The sequence below is a fragment of the Asparagus officinalis genome, chromosome 2 (assembly GCF_001876935.1).
Source record: "Asparagus officinalis chromosome 2, Aspof.V1, whole genome shotgun sequence".
NCBI lineage: Eukaryota > Viridiplantae > Streptophyta > Magnoliopsida > Asparagales > Asparagaceae > Asparagus > Asparagus officinalis.
The window spans coordinates 84,234,315-84,260,221 of NC_033795.1; the positions used below are offsets into that span (position 1 = coordinate 84,234,315).

At 41.4% G+C, this 25,907-nt stretch overlaps 3 protein-coding genes, 1 long non-coding RNA gene and 1 pseudogene across 7 annotated transcripts; 4 read left to right on the forward strand and 1 right to left on the reverse strand.

Annotated features, from left to right (window-relative positions):
• Positions 10,317 to 14,321, forward strand: LOC109831953 (phytochrome A-like). Its single transcript, XM_020399447.1, is given in 14 exon segments — positions 10,317 to 10,340; positions 10,342 to 10,411; positions 10,414 to 10,472; positions 10,474 to 10,558; positions 10,561 to 10,718; positions 10,720 to 10,784; positions 10,786 to 10,928; positions 10,931 to 10,972; positions 10,975 to 11,094; positions 11,097 to 11,178; positions 11,180 to 11,757; positions 11,924 to 12,740; positions 12,991 to 13,281; positions 13,883 to 14,321. Coding segments are annotated over 14 exon segments (2,760 nt in total). The 3' UTR covers positions 14,109 to 14,321.
• Positions 16,692 to 23,558, forward strand: LOC109831956 (DEAD-box ATP-dependent RNA helicase 50). Its single transcript, XM_020399452.1, is given in 8 exon segments — positions 16,692 to 17,219; positions 17,289 to 17,743; positions 19,983 to 20,177; positions 20,746 to 20,933; positions 21,490 to 21,703; positions 21,875 to 22,003; positions 22,296 to 22,468; positions 23,116 to 23,558. Coding segments are annotated over 8 exon segments (2,007 nt in total). The 5' UTR covers positions 16,692 to 16,813; the 3' UTR covers positions 23,363 to 23,558.
• On the reverse strand, positions 23,424 to 25,794 carry LOC109831954. 4 transcript variants are annotated; one of them, XM_020399451.1, is made up of 7 exons: positions 25,637 to 25,794; positions 25,442 to 25,513; positions 25,136 to 25,202; positions 24,855 to 25,028; positions 24,065 to 24,138; positions 23,813 to 23,957; positions 23,424 to 23,710 (listed from the first exon to the last, which is right to left on the reverse strand). In XM_020399451.1, the coding sequence occupies exons 3-6, from the start codon at positions 25,181 to 25,183 to the stop codon at positions 23,816 to 23,818; spliced, it is 438 nt and encodes a 145-aa protein (XP_020255040.1). In that variant the 5' UTR covers positions 25,184 to 25,202; positions 25,442 to 25,513; positions 25,637 to 25,794; the 3' UTR covers positions 23,424 to 23,710; positions 23,813 to 23,815. The 4 variants fall into 4 exon arrangements, with proteins under 4 accessions (XP_020255040.1, XP_020255039.1, XP_020255037.1 ...); XM_020399450.1 differs by adding an exon at positions 25,324 to 25,329 and having other exon boundaries at positions 23,424 to 23,957; XM_020399448.1 differs by having other exon boundaries at positions 23,424 to 23,957.
• On the forward strand, positions 23,877 to 24,341 carry LOC109831957. The gene is made up of 2 exons (XR_002244600.1): positions 23,877 to 23,967; positions 24,051 to 24,341. It is a non-coding gene; the product is annotated as an uncharacterized LOC109831957 (long non-coding RNA).
• LOC109831467 overlaps positions 25,284 to 25,907 on the forward strand; it is a 1,677-nt pseudogene continuing 1,053 nt past the window's right edge.

Genomic DNA, 25,907 nt, shown 5'->3' on the forward strand with positions numbered 1-25,907 from the left:
CAACCAACACACACACATACATACATAAATTATAAGTATTGCACCCAAAGCTCAAGAAATTTAAAACTATTAGAGAAATTATAAAACAATTTAAATTGTAAAGTAAGAAACTCATTTAAATTTCACTTGCATAAAACCTTCTCATTAAAACCTCATCATGCTCCTAACCTCCTCCTCCTCCTCCCCCTCTCAATCCTCCTCCTCATCCTCTTCAACCTCCCCCTCTCCCTCCTCCTCATCATCCTCTTCCTCATTAAATTTGGGCTGCGATCACGGGCTTGATGATGAGGAACGATAATAACATTTGAAGTTTTTACCTGCAACTCTGGAAGCACTCTGGAGCAACATAACACTCATTGACTCGAGCAGGAAGCAATCCCCCCAATCCATAATCCTCTAATCTCGGTTCAAAACCCACATCCAAAATCGCATTCCCTGGCTTCAACCTATGATGCAAGATCCTTCGGCTACACTCAAAATGCAAATACCTCAACTCTTTCACAATGCCAACTGCAATCTGATGTCTTGCATCCCATCCAAGGCTCGATTGAAGCTCCCTTTGCTAAATTGAGTAATTGGGAGAATTGGGGTTGGTTCAAGTTGGAGGTTTTTGGGGGCAATTTTGGTGGAAAAGCTGACAGAGACTTTGAGAATTGGGGTGCGGTTGGCAAAGAGGAGGAAGAGTCTAATGAGGAGGAGGAAGAGGATGATGAGGAGGAGGGAGAGGGGGAGGTTGAAGAGGATGAGGATGAGGAGGAGGAGGGGGTTAGGAGCATGATGGGGTTTTATGCAAGAAATCCCCTCAGCACCGGCCGGAACAGTAACTCCGGCCAAACTTAAAGCATATATGGCGCCGGAGTCGGCAAAATATACAAATCTGACAAAACTAAAAGAAAATATACCAACATGTCATCAAACCTCTACAAAATATACTAATCTAGCCATTTTACCTATATACATGGGATATATAGCCTGTCAATTTGATTCATTCTTTCCTTGAGTCAATAATATGTTAGATAGATAAATGCCCAGCTGTCTCCCTTGTTTCAGAGAAAGGAGGAACATGCAGTGTACCGCAAAGTTTGCTTTTATGCATGTATCTACACTACATCTACATGAACGTGCTGCTAATTTCATCCGAATGTGGCGTGCGGACGGTGATCTCGATTGCGTAAAAAGTTTAGAACTGCGCAGCGCGGTGGGACAACTGCTGCACGAGTTGCCACCGATACACACGTACGCATCAGCTAATTAAGCCCATCGTCAATCAATTACTGCATTAACCATTAAATTTTTTTTATCTGTATATTTAATTATTTGAGTTACGTACGGAGCTAGCCAGTTAAGTTTTTTATTATTAAATATTTAAATTGGAGATAGATTCCCGAACACAGCAGTGCGGACCTCATACATGGACGCGTGCCAGTGTACTCTTGCCCATGCCATGCCAACTACGATCCACTGCTTCTGCTAAGCTTTACCTGCTGAGCTCCACAAACTAAAAACAAAAATAAAAATAAAAAAAAGAGGAAAGAAATTGATTGCATTCATCCTCTACTGCTCACTGATAAATGCTTGCTAATAATTAACGTCATATCTTTCGCTCTCAACGTGAATCTAAAGTTTTGGAAATTAGTTATTAAACATAATAATAATAGGGTGGCCGTACCTTTTGCGGTATGGAGACAAAGCAACTGTCTAATTAAATTAATAATAAGGGAACCCTTTTTTTTTTTTTTGGTTAACGGAGATCATCCGCTCTCTCTTTCCGAGACCTTTGCTATTTAACTCGCCGGCACATGGGATTATTCATTATTGTTTATGTTTAATGCCACTCCTTCACTAAATCTGGACTCTGGAGTCAATGTGAATAAATTTAATTGGTAACTTAGCTATGGGTACAACATGACATAGAAAGCAATGGAATATACATATCACGTAGATTAATCAAAATTAACTAAAGTTTAGAAAAATACTTAAAACGTTTTTCGAATTTCTTCAACAATTTGTCCTAAACTCAATCCGAAACAGCATCCTCAAAAGAAAAAAAAACTCTAACTGAAATCCAGAGGAACAATACTAAGAGATGGGTTCTCAATGTTCTTCTATTTTTATAAGGTTGCATATGAACTCTATATATAAGATTGGACTAGCCTTACAGATTTTAATTTTAAATAATTCTTAATTGTTCAAAACTCTATCCATAACAATTAAATATATAATAGAATTATTCGAAAACTTTATCCATAACAATTAAAGATAGAATAAAATTTATATCGCACGTAAACCTCTTCTAATGACATTAGTAAGATCAATTAAACATCGAGAACCAATTATTAATCAAATTAATAATTTTAATTTAACAATAAAATTCTTATCCGACCAATTATTCGTAAAAGCTCTTCCGGTGGAGAGACATACGGACGCTAGCACTGTATATCGACACAGTAGTTGTGTATGCACTTCCGGTGGAGAGTATCGATGAGTTGATGCCTACTACATTCAGAGAGGTCGAGCATAGTTCGGAGGCTGATTCGTGGTAGGTAGCTATGCAGGAGGAGATGGAGCCTCTTCATAAGAACGATACATGGGAGCTTGTTCAGCTTCCAAAGAGACGGATGGCCATTGGTTGCAAGTGGGTATACATGAAGAAGGAGGGCATTGAAGGCACTCCAGTGAGGTTCAAGGCTAGGTTGGTTGCGAAGGGCTATACACAGGAGGAATGTATTGACTACAATAATGTTTTCTCTCCGGTGGTGAAGCACTATTCGATTCGGATTTTGCTAGTTTTGGTGGTATAGTATGGATTAGAGTTAGATCAGTTGGACGTGAAGACGATATTCCTTTATGACGATCTTGATGAAGAAATTTATATGACTCAACCATTGAGATTTCGAACAGTAGGGAATGATAAATTGGTTTACAAGTTGAAGAAATCGCTATACGGTTTGAAGCAGTCTCCTCGACAGTGGTATAGGCGATTTGATAGTTTCATGATCGGTCAATCGTACATTCGGAGCCAGTTTGATCCTTGCGTGTACTATCGCAAGTTGAAAGAAGGTGCGTACATTTATTTATTATTTTATGTCGATGACATGTTGTTTGCCTCTATTTCTAGATCCGCTATAGATGAGTTAAAGGCACAACTTTCAAATGAGTTTGAGATGAAGGATTTGGGTGAGACTAAACGCATTTTGGGAATGAAGATCGGCAGAGACAAAGCAAATGGCAGAATTTGTTTGACTCGAGTGGCTTATCTGAAGAAGGTTCTACAACGGTTTAACATTAGCATGGAAACGAAGCCTGTTAGTATACATTTGGGAGCCCATTTGAAGCTTTCAGCTGATCTTTCACCAAAGACAGTTGAAGATAGAGGATTGATGTTGAAGACTCCATATGCGAGTGTAGTTGGAAGCTTGATGTACACAATGATATGTACGAGGTCAGATTTGTCACAGGCGGTGAGCATGGTCTCGAGATACATGCACGATCCAGGAGTGGGTCATTGGGACGCAGTGAGATGGATTTTGAGGTATATTCGAGGTACGCTCAATGTTGGTTTGGTTTATGAACTGGACACTACATATGGGCAGTTGTGTATTGGTTATGTTGATTTGGATTATGCTGAGAATTTGGATAGACGCCGGTCTACGACGGGATATGTATTCACGTTGACCCGTTCATCGGTGTGTTGGAGATGCACCTTACAGTCTACGGTGACTTTGTCTACGACGGACGCAGAGTATATGGCGATTACGGAGGCTGTGAAGAAGGCTATTTGGCTTCGAGGAATTTTGGAGGAACTTGGTATATCGCAGCGGTCCGTCACTATTCATTATGATAGCATGAGTGCTATCTATTTGGCGAAGAATCAGATTTTTCATGTGAGAACGAAGCACTTTGACGTTCGTTATCACTTCGTTCGGGATGTTCTTGAAGATGGAGATGTGGAGATAGTGAAGGTCCACACGAAGGATAATCCGGCGGATATGCTCACAAAGGTTTCGAGCAATAAATTTGATCATTGTCGAAACTTGTTACATATTCGTGGTTGTTGAGGTCGTTGGCGGCCATTTGGTAGAACTACGATTAGCTTGATCTCAGACAGAGGGTACGTAGGCAACCATGGTATAATGGTGCAGCTGTTTTGAGCATGGTTTGGCGTTTGCGGTGTTCTTCTGGTGTTCATTCATAATTTGATGTTTATCAAATGATGGACGAGGTGGAGAATTGAAGAACGCACCTGCGTGGGAGGAGGCGAGGTCGAGCTTGGGAGGCGAGATCGAACTCGCCTATAGGCGAGGGCGAGCAGGTGCAGATGAGTTCGAACTCTCCTGTAGGCGAGGGAGTCGCCTGATGGCTCGCATGTCGTGTGTGCGGGGCTTGAGGTGATCGCGAGGCTCGCCTGTCCTGGGGTGGAGCTCGCCTGTGGTGGGATCCAGCTAGAACCAGTTGTGCCTGTGCTCGCCCTAGGGTTTCCCTATAAAAGGGAAACCCAATTCACGATCTCGATTTGAGCGGACAAAGAGCGTGAGAAGAGAAGAAGAGCGGCAACCCCTTTCTTTTTTCTGCGATTTGATTCCCACTTTGTCTCTGTTCTCATTAATTTGTGGAGAAGGGGTTGATGATATTTATTTGGGGAAGTTGAGTAATTAAGAGAGAGATTGAATAGTGTTTTAAGTAAAAACACTGTTATTGTTTTGAGAGATCTCAAGCTTGAGATCTTCTATCTTATTTGTAATTTCTTGTGATTAATAAGAAATTGTTTGTGCCGCTCCCGTGGACGTAGGCAAATTGTCGAACCACGTAAAATATCTGTGTTTATGATTGGCTTGTCATATTTGTTGGATTGTACTCGAGTTAGGTTTGTTTATCTTCTCCCGTGCTTACGGACTCGTTCGGTGTGCGAGCACGCTTCCGCAGAGGCGCGCAACAGGAGTGGGATTGATGCATGCCAACCCCACCTCGTCCACGTGTTTTTCTTATTTTGATCTGACTCTTCACGTGACATTGAGCTCGCCTGCATGTAATGTTCTTTAATCAGAGCTTGTTCGATGTTTGGTAATTGATCAAGTGGCTACTTTTATAACTTACAAGCTATTTTGAAATATTTAGCAAGTGGCTCATAATTCAATAAAAAATAACAATTATGTTCTTTCTAATTTTATAAAAGTGAGGACCTCATTTAATAACTCGCCGCCGGGATGACTCATTTCTATTTTGATCACTTTGATAACATTAATGATGAATTGTAATTTATTTATTTACCAAACGCTATACTATTAAAAATAAATTGTAATTTACTAAATTTAACAAACGATCTACAATATTATATTCTATTTAGATTGTAATCTATTTATAGATTATTAACTAAATAGATTATGCAAAGTTTCTAAGCATGCTCTTGATACATGCATAGTACTTCATATTATTTACAGTGGATGGATTTTCTTCACCTTTTCTCCTTTTACTTTGTAACTCTTTACAAATACGGTCAGGTGACAGGGGTTCACAGGAGAAGAACGATTTAAGAAATTAAATGTTGCACATGATAAGTGACTAAGGTACATGTGTCCATAACGAAAACATGCATTAATTTTCTTTTACCCAAGGCTCTTCAAGTTTGCGTACCATCGGTGATTGGAAAGCTTCGATATGAAACATGTACCTTAATAGATGTTCTTAATAGAGGTTAGGTGTGATAAATTACCAAAGGGAAAATTAATTGAAAAATAGGTTTAGAGAGTTAATTGCGATAAGAAACTTCTTAAAAGATGATTTATGTAAAAATTAAAAATCAAATGTTGTTTATAGAAAAATGCTGTTTAAAATCCTATTTTAAAGGGAGATTGTATAAAAACCTATAGTAACATATATATGAAGGAAATTTGTAACAAAATAGCTGCAATTTTAAGAATTTTGCGTTGCTGTTCTAAAGAAAAAGAAAGAAAGAAAAAGAGAAAACTTTGTTCTACGAGTAATGATATATGTACGTAACAATTTGTGCTAATTTTTATACTAACACAAACATAAGAGTGGGCTCCAGAGCAACTTGTTTTCTTTATAATTTTTAAGAAAGGACCCCTACACATTTGTTAGTGGAGGCACAAAAGTAGTATAAACCCGAGTTATCATTTTTCTTTGTTCTGCTGGATTATTGGTGGTTGGAAATTATGGTTAAATGTGGAATAAAACAAAGAAATAATGATGTGCTGTAATTTTAAATTTTTCAGTCCACTGTTGTGCGTTTGAGAAAAGCTGTGCTTAAAGCAATATTTGGCCTATTTCGGTGCAAGGATCACAAGACCAAACTGTTTTCAGGAACAACATCACAGTACTCTGGTGTGCACCAACCCAGTACTGTTAAGATCTCCTCGATCTATAAAACCTTTCGGTCAAAGCAAAGATCTTCTCGATCTCAGAATCTTTCGATTCAAAACCTTTTGGTTTAAGGACAAGTTCCTGCGATCACAGTTTCTGCCGCAGCAACGTAACAGCAGCAGCATAACAGCAACAACAACAACAACGTCAAGATCTCCGATTTACGCATTTATAATAGGTTAGATTGGGTTGAATCAGTGGTCGAGTGATGTCGGGTCATCACCCATGATATCTGGTATGACCTCTACCTATGGTCAAAGGCTGTATGTAGCACAGCAGTAGAGAGAGAGAGAGATTTTTACCAAATTGATCTTTCTCTCACAGATAAGATTGAGTCACCAATTTCATCTTTCCGCCTCTTTCTCTCACAGATAATTCTCCGGTCACGTGGGCGTGTGGGCTCGACAATTAAGAAGAAGACAAAGGAAACAATATAAAAAGATAAAAAGGACCAAAAAAGATACCTATCTTTTGTTTTTTTTTCGTCACAAAACCCTGTTTAACTTTGGGGGTGTTGCCTCTGAACTATTGGGCATCTCACCAAACCCTTATTTCACTTTAACCTCTTCCATGTAATTTATAAATAACCAAATATTTTAAGAGGAAAAAAAATTTAAACTTTATGAAAAAGAGTATGTTGTATTTAAATGATAGGTGATAAAGTTAAAAAAAAATTCATTCAAAAATATTTTAGTTATTTGTAAATTATACACAGAGAGGTTAGGTGAGATAAGCGAAAGTTTGAGGGTTTTATGAGAACGGATAATTTAGAGGGGTTAAGTGAGATAAACAAAGCGTAGAAGGGTTATGTGCAAGTTTTATGGTTTTCTCCTCGTCTTTACTCACCCACCGCCTCCGTTAGAGGGGTTAAGTGAGATAAACAAAGTGTAGAAGGGTTATGTGCAAGTTTTATGGTTTTCTCTTTTTCTTTACTCACCCACCGCCTCCGTTTTCCCATCTGTGTTTTTTATTTCTATAATAATAAAGCATTTTAGACTAAGGAGAATTTTTTGAAATAGACCAGTTTTGAAAAATATTTAGCAAAACCGATCTTTTTGCTAAATATTTAGCAAAACGGACTTTTTTTTTGTTAGCTCACCAAAGCTTGTCAAAAAAGGTCGTTTTTGCTGAATTTGTATTTTAAAACACACATAACTAGTAGTCCCGTATGTTTAGTGGCCACTAAACAAAACTCAGAAAACCCACGAGACTACTAGTCCCGTAGGTTTTCTCTTCACAAATACAAAGCCAATCACTAAACTTCCACTCCGACAAATGCAACTGCCCCATCAAGTCGACCCTCCTCCAAACCCTCCGGCAATCCCTCTCCCCATCCTCCGACAACCCCCCATCATCGTCTCCGGCGGGGCTCTAATATCATCCTCCGACCTCTTGTCCTCCCACACCTCCACTATGCTCTCCCACTTTCCAGGCCTACTACCATGCCCTGACCTCGCCATGACGCCTCCCAACTCCTCTCCCCACTCCCCCGGCGCTCCCCGCTTGAGATCCCCTTCCTTTGGCTCGACGACTTCCACCCCTCCCTCTTCACCAACCTCCTCTGGACCCTCACCATCTCCTCCTCCTCCTCCTCCTACCAATCCCTCGTCATCCCCAAGATCGAGCAGCTGAAGCGGGGGATCCGCCTCATGACCCCTTCCATCGTCGACATGTTCCTCGACGCCCAAGCTCTTGGCATGTACCCCTGATTAAAAAGGCCGATTTTGTATTTGTGAAGAGAAAACCCACGGGACTAGTTGTCCCGTGGGTTTTTTGAGTTTAGTTTAGTGGTCGATTAGCGGCCACTAAACGCATGACACTACTAGTCATATGTGTTTCAAAACCCAAATTCAGCAAAACCAACCTCTTTTTAGGCGGCTTTTTGTGAGCTTGCAAAAAAAAATCGGTTTTATTAAATAATTTCTAAAACCTGCCTATTTCAAAAAAAAAAAAAAAATCCTTTAGACTAATTATATTGAGGGAAAAATTACAAAATAGACTATTTTTGCTAATTATTTAGCAAAATAGACCGTTTTGCTAAATAAGTAGCAAAATAGACCTTTTTTTTGCCAACAGGCCAAAAAGAGGTCTATTTTGCAAAACAGCTCAGAAAACATACGGGACTAGTACTCCCGTATGTTTTAATCACGGATTAGTGAAATTTTCTACTCAGAAAACATACGAGACTACTAGTCTCGTATGTTTTCTGAGTCACTAATCCGTGATTAGTTGGCTCTAAACATACGAGACTAGTAGTCCCGTATGTTTTCTGAGTCTTGTTTTTCAAAATCGATCTCTTTTTTTCAAAAGAGGTCTATTTTGCTAATTATTTTTTAAAGTGATCTATTTCGCTATATATTTCATAAAAATGGTCTATTTTGCAAATTTTCCCTTATATTGATGAATAGAACTGTTGGGGATGGGAATGGGTTGGCCCTGTAGATGGGGCCAATGGGTTTCTTTGTTACTTTTGATTGATTGATGATGAATATGAGCAGATGAATAAGAAGGCGGTGGCTAGCTCGAGCTAATTCGAGTTCAAGCTCCTCCTTTGTGTGCATATATATATATATATATATATATATATATATATAATATATAATATATATATATATTACCATCCTCACTCGATCTCCTGGTGCAGCTCGATCCGCCTTGCTCCCGTTGTGTTTTCATCGTCTTCTTCTTCTTCAATAAACCCGTGTTGGGTTTGGGTTCTCTTTTCGGGTTTTATGTCCAGCCCGCAACGCCTCAAGTTTCATCACCCTCCTTTACTTGATTTATCTACTTCATGTGTTCCTGGTTTCAAGTGATTACACGAGAGAGAGCTACAGAGAGGGGGGCGGAAGCTGCGAGGCAGCTTGTTTAATTAATTACTCGATCTAGCTCCCTTCTGCGCTTCTGTTCCCATAATTGCTTGCTTTATCTAGAGACTACCCGATCCTCTCATCGATCACTGCCTGTCCCCCCCACCCTGCATCCAAATCCCCTTTTCTTGGTTTTTCTTCTCTTTTGTTGTCTGCTGGGATAAGCTACAGCCGAGATCGCATTACAAAAGTGGGATTTTTGAAACTTGCTATATTTAGGAAAGCTACGGCCTTTGATTACGGGGGCTTTTGATTTGCTACGCGCGCGCACCCACATACGTATGCGTATGTATAGCTATAGCTTGGTGGTTGGTTAGTTAATTTGTTGGGCAACATAACATAATATAATACATATACATATTGCTCGATCGCTTCTCCGTCTCTTCTGATCTCTTTGCGTTTCGGAGAGAGGCCGGGGGTAGAAGACATGTCGTCATCAAGGCCCCCAGTCATCCAGTAGCTCGAACAGGGCAGCCACGTGCTGGATCATGCGCAGACACCGTGGATGGCGAAGCTCGCTGCGGAGTTGAGGAGAGGCACTTCCTTCGACTCTCCCACTTCCTTGCGCCATCTCGAGTCGTTGCCCGGCCAGCAGCAGCAGCAGCAGCGCACAGCAGCAGCCGGAGAATCCGAGAAGTGCGGCGTACCTGCAGCACTCCAGCCACACAACGGCAGACTTGTAGCGAGCTGGAGGAAGCCTCCATCGTTTTGCTGTTCGGTCTCATCTGGGCATCGTCCGCACGAAGGGCACCTTTACAGGCTCGTCATCGCCTACAGTCTCGGAATGCCGTCACGACTGCGTCACGACGCCGTCAGCACGCTCCCAGGTCGTAGGCGACCTGCCTACCTCGGCTCACGCAAGACGTCAGTCTCCTGCTTACCTCCCACCAGCGCTCAGCCATATGCAAGCCTCTGGCTTCCCGACGCCTGGCCAGCGTGTCTTTAGCCCGCATCCTCGTCCGCGGGCAAGGGACTCGGGCGAACCCTTCTACGCCATCGTCATAGGGTCACGCCTGCGCTCCGTCTGGGAGACTTCGAGAGGACCGTGACGACCTCCGACGATCGCCGATGGACGCCGCCGGGGCCCTCCAGGGCCTACAAGCTCGCCGCCAATGCCATTAAAAAAGGCCAGATCCCAGTCCCTGCGGGGGAGATGGAGACTCTGCAACCGCCGTCGTGGAGGAGGTTCGAGCCACCGGCTATGACAGGGCCATGGCCTACAGTGTTTCACGAGGACGACCGGCGACGTCTTCTCGAGGTCACGAAGCTGCCCTCGCACCTTACTCGCCTGCACTACCCGGGCCACGATCTCAGGCCGCAGTTCTCTTCATGAAGAGCAAATTCGGATGAGCTGGCTGCGCGCACCCGCAGATGATTAGGACGAGAAGCTTGCCCTTCGACATTACCTTTCTGCGGTTCTACGCGAGGGCCCCCCACAGCTGCCACTGCCCAGTACATGGGAACATGAATTTCGGATCGCGTCCTGGTCATGCGGTTGGTGAACGAGGGGGGCGAGGACGAGGGGGAGGCTCTCGCAGCAGCAGCAGCAGGGGGTAGGAAAGAGGCTTCTGGGCTGGGCGGCTGTGCACAATGAGAGCGGGCATGATGTTCGTTCCCCCGAGATCGCTTCCGTTCCTGATGCAGTGTTCGCCATCCATGTGACAAGGATCGACGACGAGCACCGATTACGGAGAAGAACATACGCCGCACGCAGACGCTCTGGTGCACCTGCTTCGAGAGGCCGGCCCCTCGATGTGACTGCCCAGAGCCCCAACTCACCATTTGGTTAGATGCGACGGGGTGCCCTCCTCTTACGAGAACAAAATCTGGCGTCTCGGCGGACCCACGCATCTGAGATCCGTGACATCGTCCTACTGGTCGCGGTACCCACGCCGACTCGGACCGGTTTGAGCACCACAGCCTGCTTGATGCCTGTCCGGGCGCTTTGCTCTTTTTTTATCGCGAGACCTGGTCTGCGGGCGACTGGCCGCGGCGAGGATAAACTCCAGGGACATCCTCTTCTGGTTCAGGTCGCATACTGCCGCAGAGGTCAGATGGGGAGGCGCCAAACACGACCCCTCTGACGAGGACGACGGGAGGAGGATGCACCCTAGGTCATCTTTCAAGGCTTTCCTAGAGGTCGTGAAGACGAGGAGCCTGCCCTGGAGCGACTACGAGATGGATGCTATCCACTCGTTGCAGCTCATCCTCAGAGGGAGCTTTAATGATGTCAAGAAGAGCGAGGATTTGGATTCTCGGGTGCGCAGCCTCAGGGTGCAAGGGATGGAGGAGCTGCAAGCCGTGACTAATGAAATGGTGCGCTTGATCGAGACGGCCACTGTGCCAATCTTGGCGGTGGACGTTGATGGCGTCATAAACGGTTGGAACCTGAAAATTGCAGAATTGACTGGCCTGTCCGTAGATGAGGCCATAGGGAAGCATTTGCTCGCGCTTGTGGAGGACTCTTCCGTGGCACAAGTAAGGAGGATGCTTCTTTTGGCTTTGCAAGGCAAGTTAATTTGTACCTCCTTATTTGTTTGTTTTTCTCAAGTTTTTACCTTTCGTAGTCTACGGTCGTTCCTATAGGATGATGTCGTTGTTTTCCGTAGCTTGGTTTCTACGATGTGCGCGGAAATGCGAATATCTGATGCCTTGAACTTCCTTTATTTTATCAGGAACGGAAGAACAAAATGTCGAATTTCAAATGAAAACTTGCGGTGACCGGGGAGATGATGGTCCGGTTGTCTTGGTTGTGAACGCTTGTGCTAGTCGCGACCTCAATGAAAAAGTCGTCGGGGTGTGCTTCGTGGCTCAAGACGTGACCTTCCATAAGTCGATTATGGACAAGTTCACAAGGATCGAAGGGGATTACAAATCCATAGTGCTGAGCCCAAACCCGTTGATCCCTCCCATATTTGGCGCAGACGAGTTTGGTTGGTGCTCCGAGTGGAATCCTGCCATGGCTAAGCTGTCAGGATGGCGGAGGGAGGAGGTGATGGATAAGATGCTGTTGGGGGAGGTTTTTGGGACGAATTTGGCCTGTTGCCGTGTCAAGAACCAAGATGAATTCGTGAACCTCAGTGTTGTAATCAATAATGCCATGACAGGCCATGACATTGACAAAGCTCGGTTCAGTTTTATTAGAAGAAATGGGAAGCCAGTAGAATGTCTGCTCTCAGTTAGCAAGAAAGTGGATCGAGAAGGAGCAGTGACCGGGGTCTTTTGTTTTCTCCACATCCCCAGCTATGAACTGCAGCAGATTCTCCATGTGCAGCAGCTGTCGGAGCAATCAACAGCAAAGAGATTGAAGGCCTTGTCTTATATCAGGCATGCCATTCGGAATCCTCTTTCAGGTGTTATGTACTCTAGAAAACTGATGGAGGGAACCAACTTGTGTGACGAGCAAAAACGCCTCCTGAACACCGCGGATAAGTGTCACCTTCAGCTTAATCGGATTCTTGACGACTTGGATCTTGATAACATCACGGACAGGTACTCATCGGCTTCTTGTCTATATAATAACTGTAATGAACATTACTTCTGCTTCATGATCGTCGATCTCTTCAAACTATCATATAGCTTACCACGCCCGATTCAAGGATAATTCATATAGTTTTCGGCGATAACTCCATAAGGCTCTCTCTCTTTTATTTATTAAAAAAAAACCCATCTCTGATCTAGTGTCTGAACCTGTTATTGTTTTGTGGTCTACTATGTTTTTTATTTTGAATATTATGAACAGTTCCTTGGAGCTGGAGATGACAGAGTTTGTTCTTCAAGATGTGATGGTTACCGCCATAAGCCAAGTCATGATAGCGAGCGCAGGGAAAGGAATTAGAATAATTCACGAGGCATCTGATGGATTCATGAACGAAGGTGTCTATGGGGACAGCGTGAGGCTTCAACAGATTGTTGCCGATTTCTTGGTGGTTTCTGTTCAATTCTCACCCAGCGGGGGTCAAGTGGAAATTGCTCCTAATTTGGTCAAAGGTCGCCTGGGTGAAAACCTCCACCTGGTACATCTGGAAATCAGGTAATGCATGGAACTGTTGGCCCCTGTTCATTTTCTTACTTAAGATAAATATAGGGCTAGGTGAAGGCTGATGTTTAGTTGGAACTAAGCGTAAAGTATAGGATCTCAATTTGTATCCTGTAAAACCTTGTTTCCCTTGAACTCGTATACCAGTTATGCCGGTTAACCTGATACATTGATAAGGTATAATTCTGAGTTTCCTCAAAATAAAATCCTGACATTTGATTCTGTACATTAAGTTGCCTGCATCTTGTTTGTGTGGCTTCTGTATAAACTTGTTTCCCAGCATCTCAACAGGTTCTTCTTTTTACGACCTTATATGCGCATGCGTACATGTGTGTGCGCGCGCATGTGCGCGTGCGCGCGCGTGCACACATGCATGCATGCTTGTGTGTGTGTGTGTGTTCTGATGAGGATTCCAGGTTCAGATAAGAGGAACAAACAGGGTGTTAAGTAGAAACATATCATTACTCTCATAATGCGGATGACCTAATATGATAAGAAATTTGTTTGCTGAAAGAAATAAATTTAAAAGAAAAGAAGTCTAATGTTATGGCATACCATAACAATTTAACATGTCTGGTTTCTTTTTGTGGTTCAGGATAACACACACTGGCAGCGGGGTGCCTGAAGAGCTGCTAGCCCAAATGTTCGGAAGTGAGGAAGAGCAAACGGATGAGGGAGTTAGCCTGCTCGTGTGTTGGAAACTGCTTAAACTCATGAATGGAGATGTTCACTACCTTCGCGAAGCAGACAAATCGGCTTTCATCATCTCTGCAGAGCTGGCTTCTGCCTCTAAACCCAGGGCCACGATGAATATCTTTTGATAAGACATATGTTTAAGAGCTGTATGATCACGGAGCTATGATTTTCAAAGATGCGTCGTTACGTCTAGTTTTGTGTTATGAGAGTAGTTTTCTGGAGTAGTACATTTTGAAGATATGTTGTTATGATCCAGCTTTGTGTCAGGAAGCAAGTAATTTTCCTCTTCCTGCTTGATTTATCACTGGTGCTATTTGTGAGCTCTCTGTGTTGATTAATATCCATTTCTTCATCCCATTCAGCAAAGTGATACTTGGAATTAAAGTTCCTTTCACTCAGCTGCACCGTTCATCTTTTTTTTTTCACTCTGGGGTATATCCATTTGATTTCCTTGTCAAGTACTAAGCTGACTCAAAGGTATCCATCGCTTCAGTTTGGAGGGATCGCTTCAGTTTGGAGGGATAAATAATTGTATGTATAGGCTGTTAAAAAAATTACTGCAGATAGTTGGTCCCTGCAAAAAACTGGCGATGAAAGTTACAATTTGACGATTTTCACGACAACAGATGAGAGTTACAATTTGACGACTCTCATACTTCAAAAAGCTAAATGTAAAGATTACAAAATGACTATCTTTGCAGAACTTGAAAAAGAGATTACAATTAACGACCTCTTCAAAGCAAAACACGAGGGTCCACCCACCCCCACGCTCCAACTCCAAAACGCGATGGTCTACCCCCGCGTTTCAATTCCAAAATGCGAGGGTCATCCCTGCGTTTTAACTCCAAAACGCGAGAGTTACCCCCGCGTTCCAATTCCAAAACGCGAGGGTCATCCCCGCGTTTTAACTCCAAAACACGAGATCACCCTCGTGTTTCACAAAGTTGAACGCGAGACTCGCTTCAGAACGCGAACCTCGTGTTTGACTGTTTCAAACATGATTTGAACGGTTTCAAAACCGTTTTTTTTCACATAATAGGGCGATTAAGCCCCTATTATGGAGCGAATTAAACCCTATAAATAGCTGAGAAGTCAGCTGAATAAAAGACCTTTTTTGAATCATCTTTGAGTTGGCTTTGGTTGGAGCTTTTGGAGCTTTGAAAGCTTAGCTTTTCGAACCATTTTCGGTTGAAGAGCTTTGAAATCAGCTGTTTAGCTTATTTTAGTTGAAAAGGGATTAAATTTTCTTTCTGAAATTAACTCTTTCGCAGAGTTCTTAAACTCGTTTAGTGTTCTCAAACTTGCTTTGCAAGTTTCTCCCAAGACGCCAAGTTAAGAGGAGTGGAAAACGTTCCACGAAGTGAGGTGCTTGGATCGTCAACGAGATACAAGATTCAAGCTCTCATCGCCACCAAGAAGAACCCAAAATTAAACAAAGGGAAGGATCTCCGTTGATCTTTCTCTCTTTTGTAAATCGGGAAACCGATAAAGAAAATTGTAATTTTTTTTAAGTCAGTTAGAGAGAAGTTACTTTGAGAGATTATATTCATTCTTTTCCTAAGTCAGTTAGAGAGATTAATACAAATTTATTTCTCAATTTTCTTACAAATTTTCCCGCAAACAGTACGCATCTAGTATTAATATGCTTGTAGATGTAGAATAAAATGCAAATTGAGATGAAGGTTCTGATGTTGGCGGCGTTCTTGTATATTTTTGTAGATGTGCAATAGCTAACCTAACCGTGACATTGTTATTGTTGTTAAAACCACTATTGTCTTAAAAAAACTAATATTACGAAAACCATGGTCGGGACTGTAGAAATCCTACACGGCTTTATGTTATCCGTTAGAATCGGAATAGATAGTGAGAATTGGGGGTAATTTGGTTCTTTTTTAAAATTTCCCACTTATTAGTGAGCAACGAAGCGGTACAGATGGTGAATTGTACGTTTCCTCCGTAATCTATGCTATCAATAAATACCTAATCCTCCCTTGGATCGATTTATCACGATGAACCAAATAATTAACAAATAGTTCGATAATTGTTCGAATAAGTATTCAGTCATATTCGATTCGGTAGTTCATTTACCACTAAACAAATATTTTTTAGTATTCGAGTTTACTAACGAATAGAATTTAACCAGATTCGTTTGTCTATTAAATATTCGTTTAAAATTTGATCATAATTTATTACTTGTATTATTGCACATATGATGTCATATTTTTAACCCACATATCATTTATACTTAAGTTTTATATATTGATTTTAAGATTTAAATAATCTTAAAATATGTTTTCTAATTAAAATTTTAATTTAAATATATATACATCATATATTATAAATGAATATATTTTATTTATGAATTCTAATACTATTAGAAAATCAAATTCTTTAGCGGTATAAATATACTTTGATATTCGATAAGTATTCGTGAATATTCATGAATATTTATCAAATACCAAGTATTCGAGTTCGAATTCGAAAAACTAGATATATGAATATTAGAGTTCATATTCGAATTCAATAATTTTAAACAAATACAAATACGAACATCTTAGTATTCGATTCGATTCGATCGTTTACCACCCCTAGGCGCAACAGCAATTAAACCCAATTAGAAATGTGGAAAATCTAAAACATTTATAGGCTGCAGGCTCTGTGTGGGCCGGTGGATTAATGGGCCGTCATCCATGACAGAAACAAAAAGCGCAGGGCTACTGTTATCCTTAGCTGCTGCTTCTCTGCTCTCCTCTCCCCAAGGTTGAAGAAGCAGAACAAAAAACCCTGCGGTGCTGTGAATCAACTGCATCTCTAATAATCTCTGTCTTAAATGGGCTCTGCTGCTGCTACTACTCCTCAATTCTTGTCAATCTCTTCTTCTTGTTCTTCTTCTTCTAAGTTTCCCCTCCACTCCGCCGGCCACAGGTTTGGGATTTCTCGGGAAAACTGGAACCGGAACGACTCCGACGGCAATGGGAGGAGGAATAGGAATAGGGAAAGGAAAAAGAATTTGGGGCCATGTGTAAAAGCGTACAAGAGAGTCCCAATGGAGACGCCTGGGGCTTATCAGCTCGTCGACGACAAAACCGGCGACAAAGTCATCATCTGGGGAGGAGCTGACGATGACGACCATTCTCATCGGCAGCAAGCCCTCTCGTGAAGCCCAAGCCCCAACAAGGAGACGAAGCTCCGGGTAATTTAACACCCTCTTTCTTCTCCTTTTAATCAATCAACCAGTCAGTTAGTCAGTTAGTTAATTTACAGCGACTGGGGCAAAGGATGCGGCTGCTGCTTTGCCGAGGGAGGCTCACTCGGAAGTTTTGCGAGGCTGAAGTCTCCGAAGGTGAAGGAACTGATCCGGAAGAAGAAGTCTTCTGAGGCCAGTAACACTGTTGCTGATGCCGGTAGAAAGGTAGTTGCTGATGGGCTCAGAAGAGAGAGGAACGATGATAAGGTTAGGGACGAGGAAACCAAAAAGTTGCCTGCCACCGTCGTCAAACAGCCTCAGGATGTGGAAGAAGCAGCAGCTCCAGAATATGTGCGTGCGCCTGCTCCTAGGGCTGCTTCCGGACTACGAGGGTGGGTCCGCGCTGCTCCTTCTGAACGAAGCAACGATGACACTCTCTACCCCAAGCACCAGAGGAAAATGCCGGTGGATAGTGGGTTTTTCAGCAGAAAAACCTTCAAAGAATTGGGTTGCACTGGTGATATGATTGAGTCTCTCAGGAGCCTGTCTTTCCTACGGCCTTCGCATATCCAGGTAATGCCATATGCAAACGGGCCGCCTTATCTTGTGAAGTTACTAACGGCCTGAACGATGGAGTTTGCATAACCAAAGTGAAACCTTTTGATTGATAAGCTATGATCCTTTGCTGTATTGTTCAGTACCCAGCTCCGTCTAAGGTTCATGCCTTATCTGGACACCTAACCTTGAGAGTGAACCCTGACTTGAATTTCAATAACTAGTGTTCTGCTACGTCTTATGATTCTTTTGGCGTCTCTTGTGTGAAAAATTAGCATGCTGTTTGCATTCAGCTAAGAGCATGTTTGGCAAGTAGTCAAAAAGTCTTATAAGCCACACAAAAAATGGATTACAATCCACTTTCAGATGTTTGGCAAGTGGATTACACGCCATAAGCTTCTTTGACATTGTAAAGGACAGATATACCCTCACCGTTTAACAAAATTTCAAACCCCATTTTGTTTGCGTCGAAAAACTTTTTCATTGCTGAATCCATTATAATTGTTTATCAATTACAGACTCAAGAGAGTTAATATTTTTATAAGATCTCTAGTTACAACGAAAATAAACAAATGAGATCTCCTAGAAACACACGCAGGATCGTTTATCTGTCACTGCTTGCGTGAGATCTTTGCCTGTGCCGGGGACGCTTTGATCCGTGGACCGCCAAGTATCAGATCTGGATTGATGCACACGAAGGCTTAGTGTTTGTTGTTTCAATCGAGGAAACTTAGAACTGAAGTAGATAATCTCAACCAAGTAAGATTATTACTCTTTTCAAGATCAAAACAACGTCTGATCTCGAGGGAAGGATGAAAAGGGGCTTCAGATCTCTCGAAATCTTCCTCTTTATGTTGAAGTTCGCCGAGATCTCGCTAGCCTCTCTCTGAAATTTATAGGTTTTATTCTCACATCGTCAGCACCTCACCTCAAAGCTCTAAATTTCAGATCCCCCGTGTATAGGGGCCATAGGGGTGTATTTATAGGCTTCAGATGCTGTGTTTTTGGATAAGAATTTATGATTTGATCTTATTTTCAATTAATAACGGCTTAACCATGTTTAGGGATGATCCCAATACAGTTAGGGAGCCGGTAGATCGAACGAATCCTGAGAAAAACACGTCATTGGGAACTTCACTGTGGGAGTCACCTCAACGTGACTCGGCATTGTTCTGGGTCACATTGAGGTGACTCGGAATTTCAGAGTCACTTCGAGGTGACTTGAGATTTTCCGACTTTCCAGTTTTGGTCCTGTGTCGTTGTTTTGCGCATGTTTCGACATTTCCTTGACTCGTACGCTTCGCCGACTCGCTTCGTGCGCTTGTTTGCTTCTTTATGGCATCAAATAATCCTCTTTGACTCGGATAATGACGTTCATCACATTCCCTTCGTCTCGAGCTGCGTGCGGTAACCTGTAAGTAATTTTTGACGCCTACACATTTATCACACAACTAGCTCTCTCCAACCCCATTAAGATCATTTTGACAACAATGATGAATTATAATCCCCCCATTTGCAAGACACTCTACCGGTGAAAATGGATTATAATCCACTGAATTTACTGAACATTCTCAATTATAATCCACATGGTTTTATAATCCAACTAGATGCTATTCCAAAGTTGCCAAACATTTTCTTTAACTATTCTATTTCTTCTTCCAAAATCACGGATTAACTTCCTTTATTTTTCAAGTTTATTTATCTTTTACACTCCATACTGTAGACATTGGCAACCTATTGTGTTAGTCACATTTTTGTTGCTTTTGTTGAGACGTATCTTTGGTTTTTGTAGATAAATTCCCGGTTAATAAAATTCGTTTTAGATGAGGCTTGCACCCAATTCTCACCCTTATCCTTGCCTAAGCTGGTCAACAAGGTGTAACTTTGGCACATCAACAACTTTCCGTTGACCTTACAATTAGCGAGTCTTCTTTTTGCCAAAGATGAAGCGATCGTACACCCTGGCGATTCTATTTACATTGCTCATCTCAAAATACTACTCATTTTTAGAAGCTTTTCTGCTTTTATGGTTCATCTTGCCTCAAATTCTTTTTCTACAACCTTGGTGTGTCATTGACTTCCTTCCACGAGATTACTTTGTTGTCAATGGGCATATTAGGAAACTTATGGATTGCTTGGTGTGTCATTGACTTCTCCTATTAATTGGAAACTTACAGGTCTCAGTGAACGCTGGCCTGAAATATTTTTGTGTCACGATGCTGACATATAATTTGTATTTGTAATTTTGTAATTGTAGGCCTTGGCATATGCTCCTGTATTACAAGGAAAAAGTTGTGTTATTGCTGACCAAAGTGGATCTGGTAAAACACTGGCATATCTCATCCCTATCATACAACGGCTAAGACAAGAAGAACTGCAAGGGCTTGGTAAATCTTCATCAAGCAGTCCTCGGGTTGTGATTCTAGTACCAACTGCAGAACTGGCTTCTCAGGTTGGTTTTGCATAGAAATTGTTAAGTCATTTTTGCTCTTTTGTATGCTTATCTCGCTAATTTTTTACGTTATCACATTTGTGGGCAATGCCGACCACAAACGTTTGGGATAAATGCTTTGTTGTTGTTGTTGTTGTTGTTGTGAGCATATATTAACTTGTCTTTCCTAAGAGATGTATTGAGCTTCTTTCGCTTTGCATGTCCAGAAGAAAGGTAGATAGTGTTTGATGAGCGCTTTAGTTGAAGTTGTGATATAAAATTGGAAAACCTCACTTACTATCTCATTCCTGCAAGTCAAAATAGTTGCCAACATTCTGATACAATAATTCATTACTAGTTTTATAGAAGTTAATCTACAAAACATTATTCTCCATGGTTTGTATAACACACATATTAATACTTGGGTTCTTATTATGTATATCGCACATGATTTATCGGAGATGTGGTGGATATCCAATTTGCATGTCAGTTTCATTTTTGTGCTTGTCAGGCAAATGATGGTTTAACATGTCTTGACTTCTCTTAAAAAAACTTAAAATATATTAAGTAATGTTGTATGATGTGACAGGTGCTTAATAACTGTCGTTCAATATCAAAACATGGTGTCCCATTCCGGTCTATGGTTGCGACTGGGGGCTTTCGACAGAAAACACAGTTAGACAGTCTTAAGCAGGAACTGGACGTACTCATAGCAACACCTGGTCGCTTTATATACCTGCTCCAAGAAGGCTTTGTGCAACTTGCTAGTCTTAAATGGTAAGGTCCTTCAAAGCCTCAAAATTCCGTTATCTTTAGATTTATTTTTCGGTGTGGTACTCAGGAGTTTGAAATTGCTGAATTTTGGATTTGTTTTAGTAATGAGCGGTGACTTATTTGATATCTGACAGTGAGTCAGCAATATCATAATCATTAGTTACTGCAGAAAGATTTTATTTTGTTTCTCCGTAGAGCTTCTGGGAACCAGAACAGATGTACTGAGGGAAATTGTAAAGACTATGCTTTCGTCTGTTCTAATGTTGTATAAAACCACAACTAATTTTTGCCAGTATGGTTCCTTTAGATTGTTGATTTTAAGGGGTTTAAGGATATCCTCTAATACCATGAACTAAATTACTATTTGCAAAAGTTAAGGCCACAGGGAGTCGTCATTCTTAATAAAATGGGGATGACTAAGAAAATAAGGCAGATGTTCTTCACATTTGTAAGCTTAATATCCATAATCATACGACTAGAAATTCTCTTCTGGATTCGATGTTCTTATTATACCTTTGTTAGCTTGAACTGATGCAATTATTCTTTTTGTTGCACCCAGTGTTGTGTTAGATGAAGTAGATATCCTTTTTGGTGATGAAGGATTTGAACAAGTGCTTCAAAGCTTAATAAGTTCTGCACCCATGGAAGCACAATATGTATTTGTTACCGCAACTCTTCCAGTGGATATCTACAACAAGCTGGTGCAGATCTTTCCGGATTGCGGAGTAACCATGGGACCGGGTATCCATCGTACAAGCTCTAGACTGGAAGAGGTTGGTTTTATGGTTTTTTTCCCCTGTTCACTAGACTAAACGAGTAGGACAGTTTCATAGACCTTAGCCTCTTTAACTGACCAAGACAAGTTCGCCATTTTCAAACTATTTATAGCTCTGTCATGCCTTGAAACTTTTCTTTGAATTGAACTGTTTGGGATCTATGTGCAGGTTCTAGTGGATTGCAGTGGAGAAGGGATGGAAAAGAATCCTGAAACAGCTTTCATCAACAAGAAGTCTGCCCTGCTGCAGCTTGCAGAAGAATCTCCCGTCGCTAAAACTATTGTGTTCTGCAATAAAGTATGTTCTACTCTTATCTCTCTCTTTATGCATACCATTCAATTTATCAGTTACTCTTTCAGTGCTATTGAGCACAGGATAATTAGTCATTAACATAAGCCTTTGACAGTGGCTGCGGATATTCCCAGTGTTAGATTTCATCATCTATTTTGGTTCTCCAAGGAATAACAAATGAGGATTTATTTTCTTTCATTTTTCCTCTTTCTTTTTGATACATTCGCTAGATAAACCAGTTTCCCATCTGTATTAATTCTGAATCTATTATTATTGTTATTATTTGTTGTGGCTGCAGATTGAAACCTGCAGAAAGGTTGAGAATGTGTTGAAACGGTTTGACAGGAGTGGGCTTCACATCAAAGTCTTGCCATTCCATGCGGCTTTGGCACAAGATGTACGCCGCGCAAACATGAAAGAGTTTCTCAATTCAAGGTCTAGAGATTCAATGTTCCTTATCTGCACGGACAGGTAATATATGAACCGTGCTATGCCCTTATGTCAAGTCACAAGTTGCATCTTATAGATTCTATTTTTACCTTAACATACCAATCCATTTTCTGGATTACATAATTGTACCCTGATTATTTTCAAATTACTCTGGCATGTGAAAATAATGACAGTCCCGTAATGTTTTAGTTTTGGTCAAAAGCATAATTGATCATGCAGTCACCATGACCCGAGGATATAGTACTATAGCCTATAGGTCATCAGACTTTCTGTTTTCAACAACCGTTAGGACCTTGCTTTTTTCCTATAGAACCATCTCCTGTGAGAGTGTGAGGTACCTGCTACTTTTCCTAAATAAATTTAGCAGAATGCTTAATGGTTAGGACCTAGAAGGTTCAGAAGGCTATCCTGTCTCATATGACCATCTAATCCTTGGAAATTAAAAAGAAAATGGGGGCGAAAAAAGGAAAGTATATGCTTAATTAGGGCCCAGTCAATTAATATCACATTTTTGAAATTTCACCACCTATAAATAAATAATAGTCAAAAATAAGTGCCTACGTTACATTTTCTGTACTTTGCATCCTGCTCTCAATCGGACAGAACAAAGTAACGGACTTTAATTTGAGATTTTGCGTTGTAAGGCCTGACCTTGTTTCTTTTAACAGAGCATCGCGAGGAATCGACTTTCCCAATGTAGACCATGTCGTGTTGTTTGATTTTCCTAGGGATCCAAGCGAATATGTCCGTCGTGTTGGGAGGACTGCTCGTGGTGCCAAGGGTGAAGGCAAGGCATTGGTATTTGTAGTGGGAAAACAAGTGTCCCTGGCAAGGAGAATCATGGAGAGAAACAAGAAGGGACATCCACTTCACGATGTGCCTTCTGCATATGAACTAGAGAGTTCTGTACTATAGGATGGTTTGTTACTATTTTCATCAGCAAATGTGTGCTTAACTTCTGGTCCCTAAGGTAAAATTAAAATAAAAATGTATGCTTCTTTTGTAAGAGAAAGAAACTCTAATTGACTATACAGTACATGTAAGCACAGTCACGAGTATTACTCTGAGCAACCATACAGCAGAACAAAAGTATCAACTCAAATGAGCTACACAGGTGAGAACTGAGCAAAATTATTTGATAGTAGATTTAGAACAGAGACAGCCCTAAACTGAGTAAATGAAAGTGGGTTTATTCCGCTTAGTTCTTTTATCTGGAAGCCTTTACTACCGAAGCCAGATTTTGAGCAGTATCTGTAACTGCACCTTCACAAATGGAAAAGCCAAATGGAATATGAATGAAGAAAAGAACCGCATAAAAAGCCAGAAAAACAGCCAAGCATGTTTGATTCTTGCCAGTAGTGTTACCTCTTAAGTGTTTTCTTCAGTGACACTCTGAAATAAGTGGAACTGAGCATTCTGCAGGAGAGAACGAGCTGCTTCATTGGATGCATCAAGCAAGCGCAGTTCCTTGATCTCCTCTTGCCACTTCTCCACTTGGTCCCTGTGAATTCTATGAGCAGGTAAAACAAAAATCAAGAATAATGTGTTAATTTTATTGGACCATAATTAGGAGGAGTTAAGTTTCGAGTTGACACAATGGCAGAGAACTTTACTCACGAGATCAGGCGCTCTTCAAATTGTGAGCTCAGATTGCTGAACATTTCCTTTCCACTTTCCAGCAGCTTGGAGACCTTGAGGGCAACACAAACCAGAAATGAGTGAGTGCGTCCTGATCATGAGCTTCTCACTCGAAATTCAGAAAATTTATCTGATTTTCAGAATATATGAATATGCATGAGATTCAGTTTCAAACTTTTCTCTATTGAAGATTTCCTTGTGAAAATATAAGACGCTGATTATGTTTATATACGACTCTAGTGGTCCCATTTCAAGATTCTGGCGAGAAGTGTGGTCGAAATTCACAAAGGTTAGCTGATTTCAGTTTCTACATATGCAAAAGATTAAGCTTTAAACTTCTCCCCAGAGAAGATTTCAGCTGAAAACTGCTTTGCTCTTGGCGCTTTGGATTTTGAACAAAAGATTTCTGAAATTCCAGACGGTATTCGCTCTACAATACCATGATTTGTGCACTTAAAAAGTTTACTAAATATTTCCAGGTATCGTCTGAAAATTACATGGAAGATATGAGCCTGTGGAGTAATTAAGCTAGGAATTTCCACTGCTTTTGTCGTCTCCCCATCCGATGGAATTATGCATTACTTCATAAAAAAATAAGACCAAAGTGCAAAAGCAATTTAATTGATGTACGTGAAACAGTCAATTAATTAGCAAAACGTGGATCATCCAAGCCATTTATCTAGGAACTAGAACAAAAATTATCTCAAAAATAGTAGGAAGAAGAAAAAAACGAAGACAGAGAGCTGATAAAGGAAATGTCGACGAAGACCTGATGAGTGAAGCGCTCGATCCTCTCAAGAATCGATTGGATGCTAGACTCCATCTCTTCTGACGCTGCTGCTGCTGCTTCGTTTGTCTCCTCCTCCTCCTTAACCGCTTCCTCATCATCAAATCCACCTGCTACTTCTTCCTCCTCTTTTCCTCCTCTGCTCTCGCCTCCCTCCTGTTCCCAAATCCAATAAAAAAAAATCAAATCAGATCAGATCAAATACAGAGATCTAGATCTCTAATTTCCCGCCAAAATGTCGAACGTAACCACGGGATCTCTACCGCTGCTGTCTTGATTCGCTTGCGTGACGCCTCCATCTCTTGTTTCATCTGGAAAGTTCCGGAATATCTGCCAAAGACACAAAAAAATGGTGACATTTTAGTGAGAAATCGTTCAAGATCGCTTTGAATTGCATAAGATCTGATGGAAATGAGGCAGATCGTAGATCAGCAATTAGATCGGCTGAGACCTGAAGCTAATAAACAAGTAACGGAGCAGGATGCTTAGGGAATTGAAAGGTCAGATCATCGAGAGATAGTGAAGAAACCCATGGAGAGATCGTGGAGACGCGGTGGTTGGAGTTATACCTCGTGATTCTGAAGAGATCGCAAGAGCTGTGAGCTATCTGATGGCGTTCCTAGGGTTTAGAGATCCAAATCCTGGAACAAAAAAAAAAAAGAAAAAAAGAAAGAGAGAGAGAGATACAATTATCTGTCCATCGAACTAATAGGGACAAATAGACGGAAAACTAATGGATGAAATAATCGCGCGGAAACTAATACCACAGAAGATTATTGAAGTGAGACGAGAGAGAACAGAGATTGTTGAAGAATTCCCAAATTTTGAACGCTGAGACTGGGAGGGAGATACGTCTATTTATAGAACGGGTTGGTGATGGCGCGCGGGATCTTCCCCAGTTTGGCAGCAGCGGAGGAGCTGTCAAGTGTCATACCCTTACCTCGAAATTAGAATGTTACCACCCCTCTTGTTCCTTTAAAAAGCGTTTGACAAAACAATCCAAAATATTACAATACAAAACACTACAAACACATG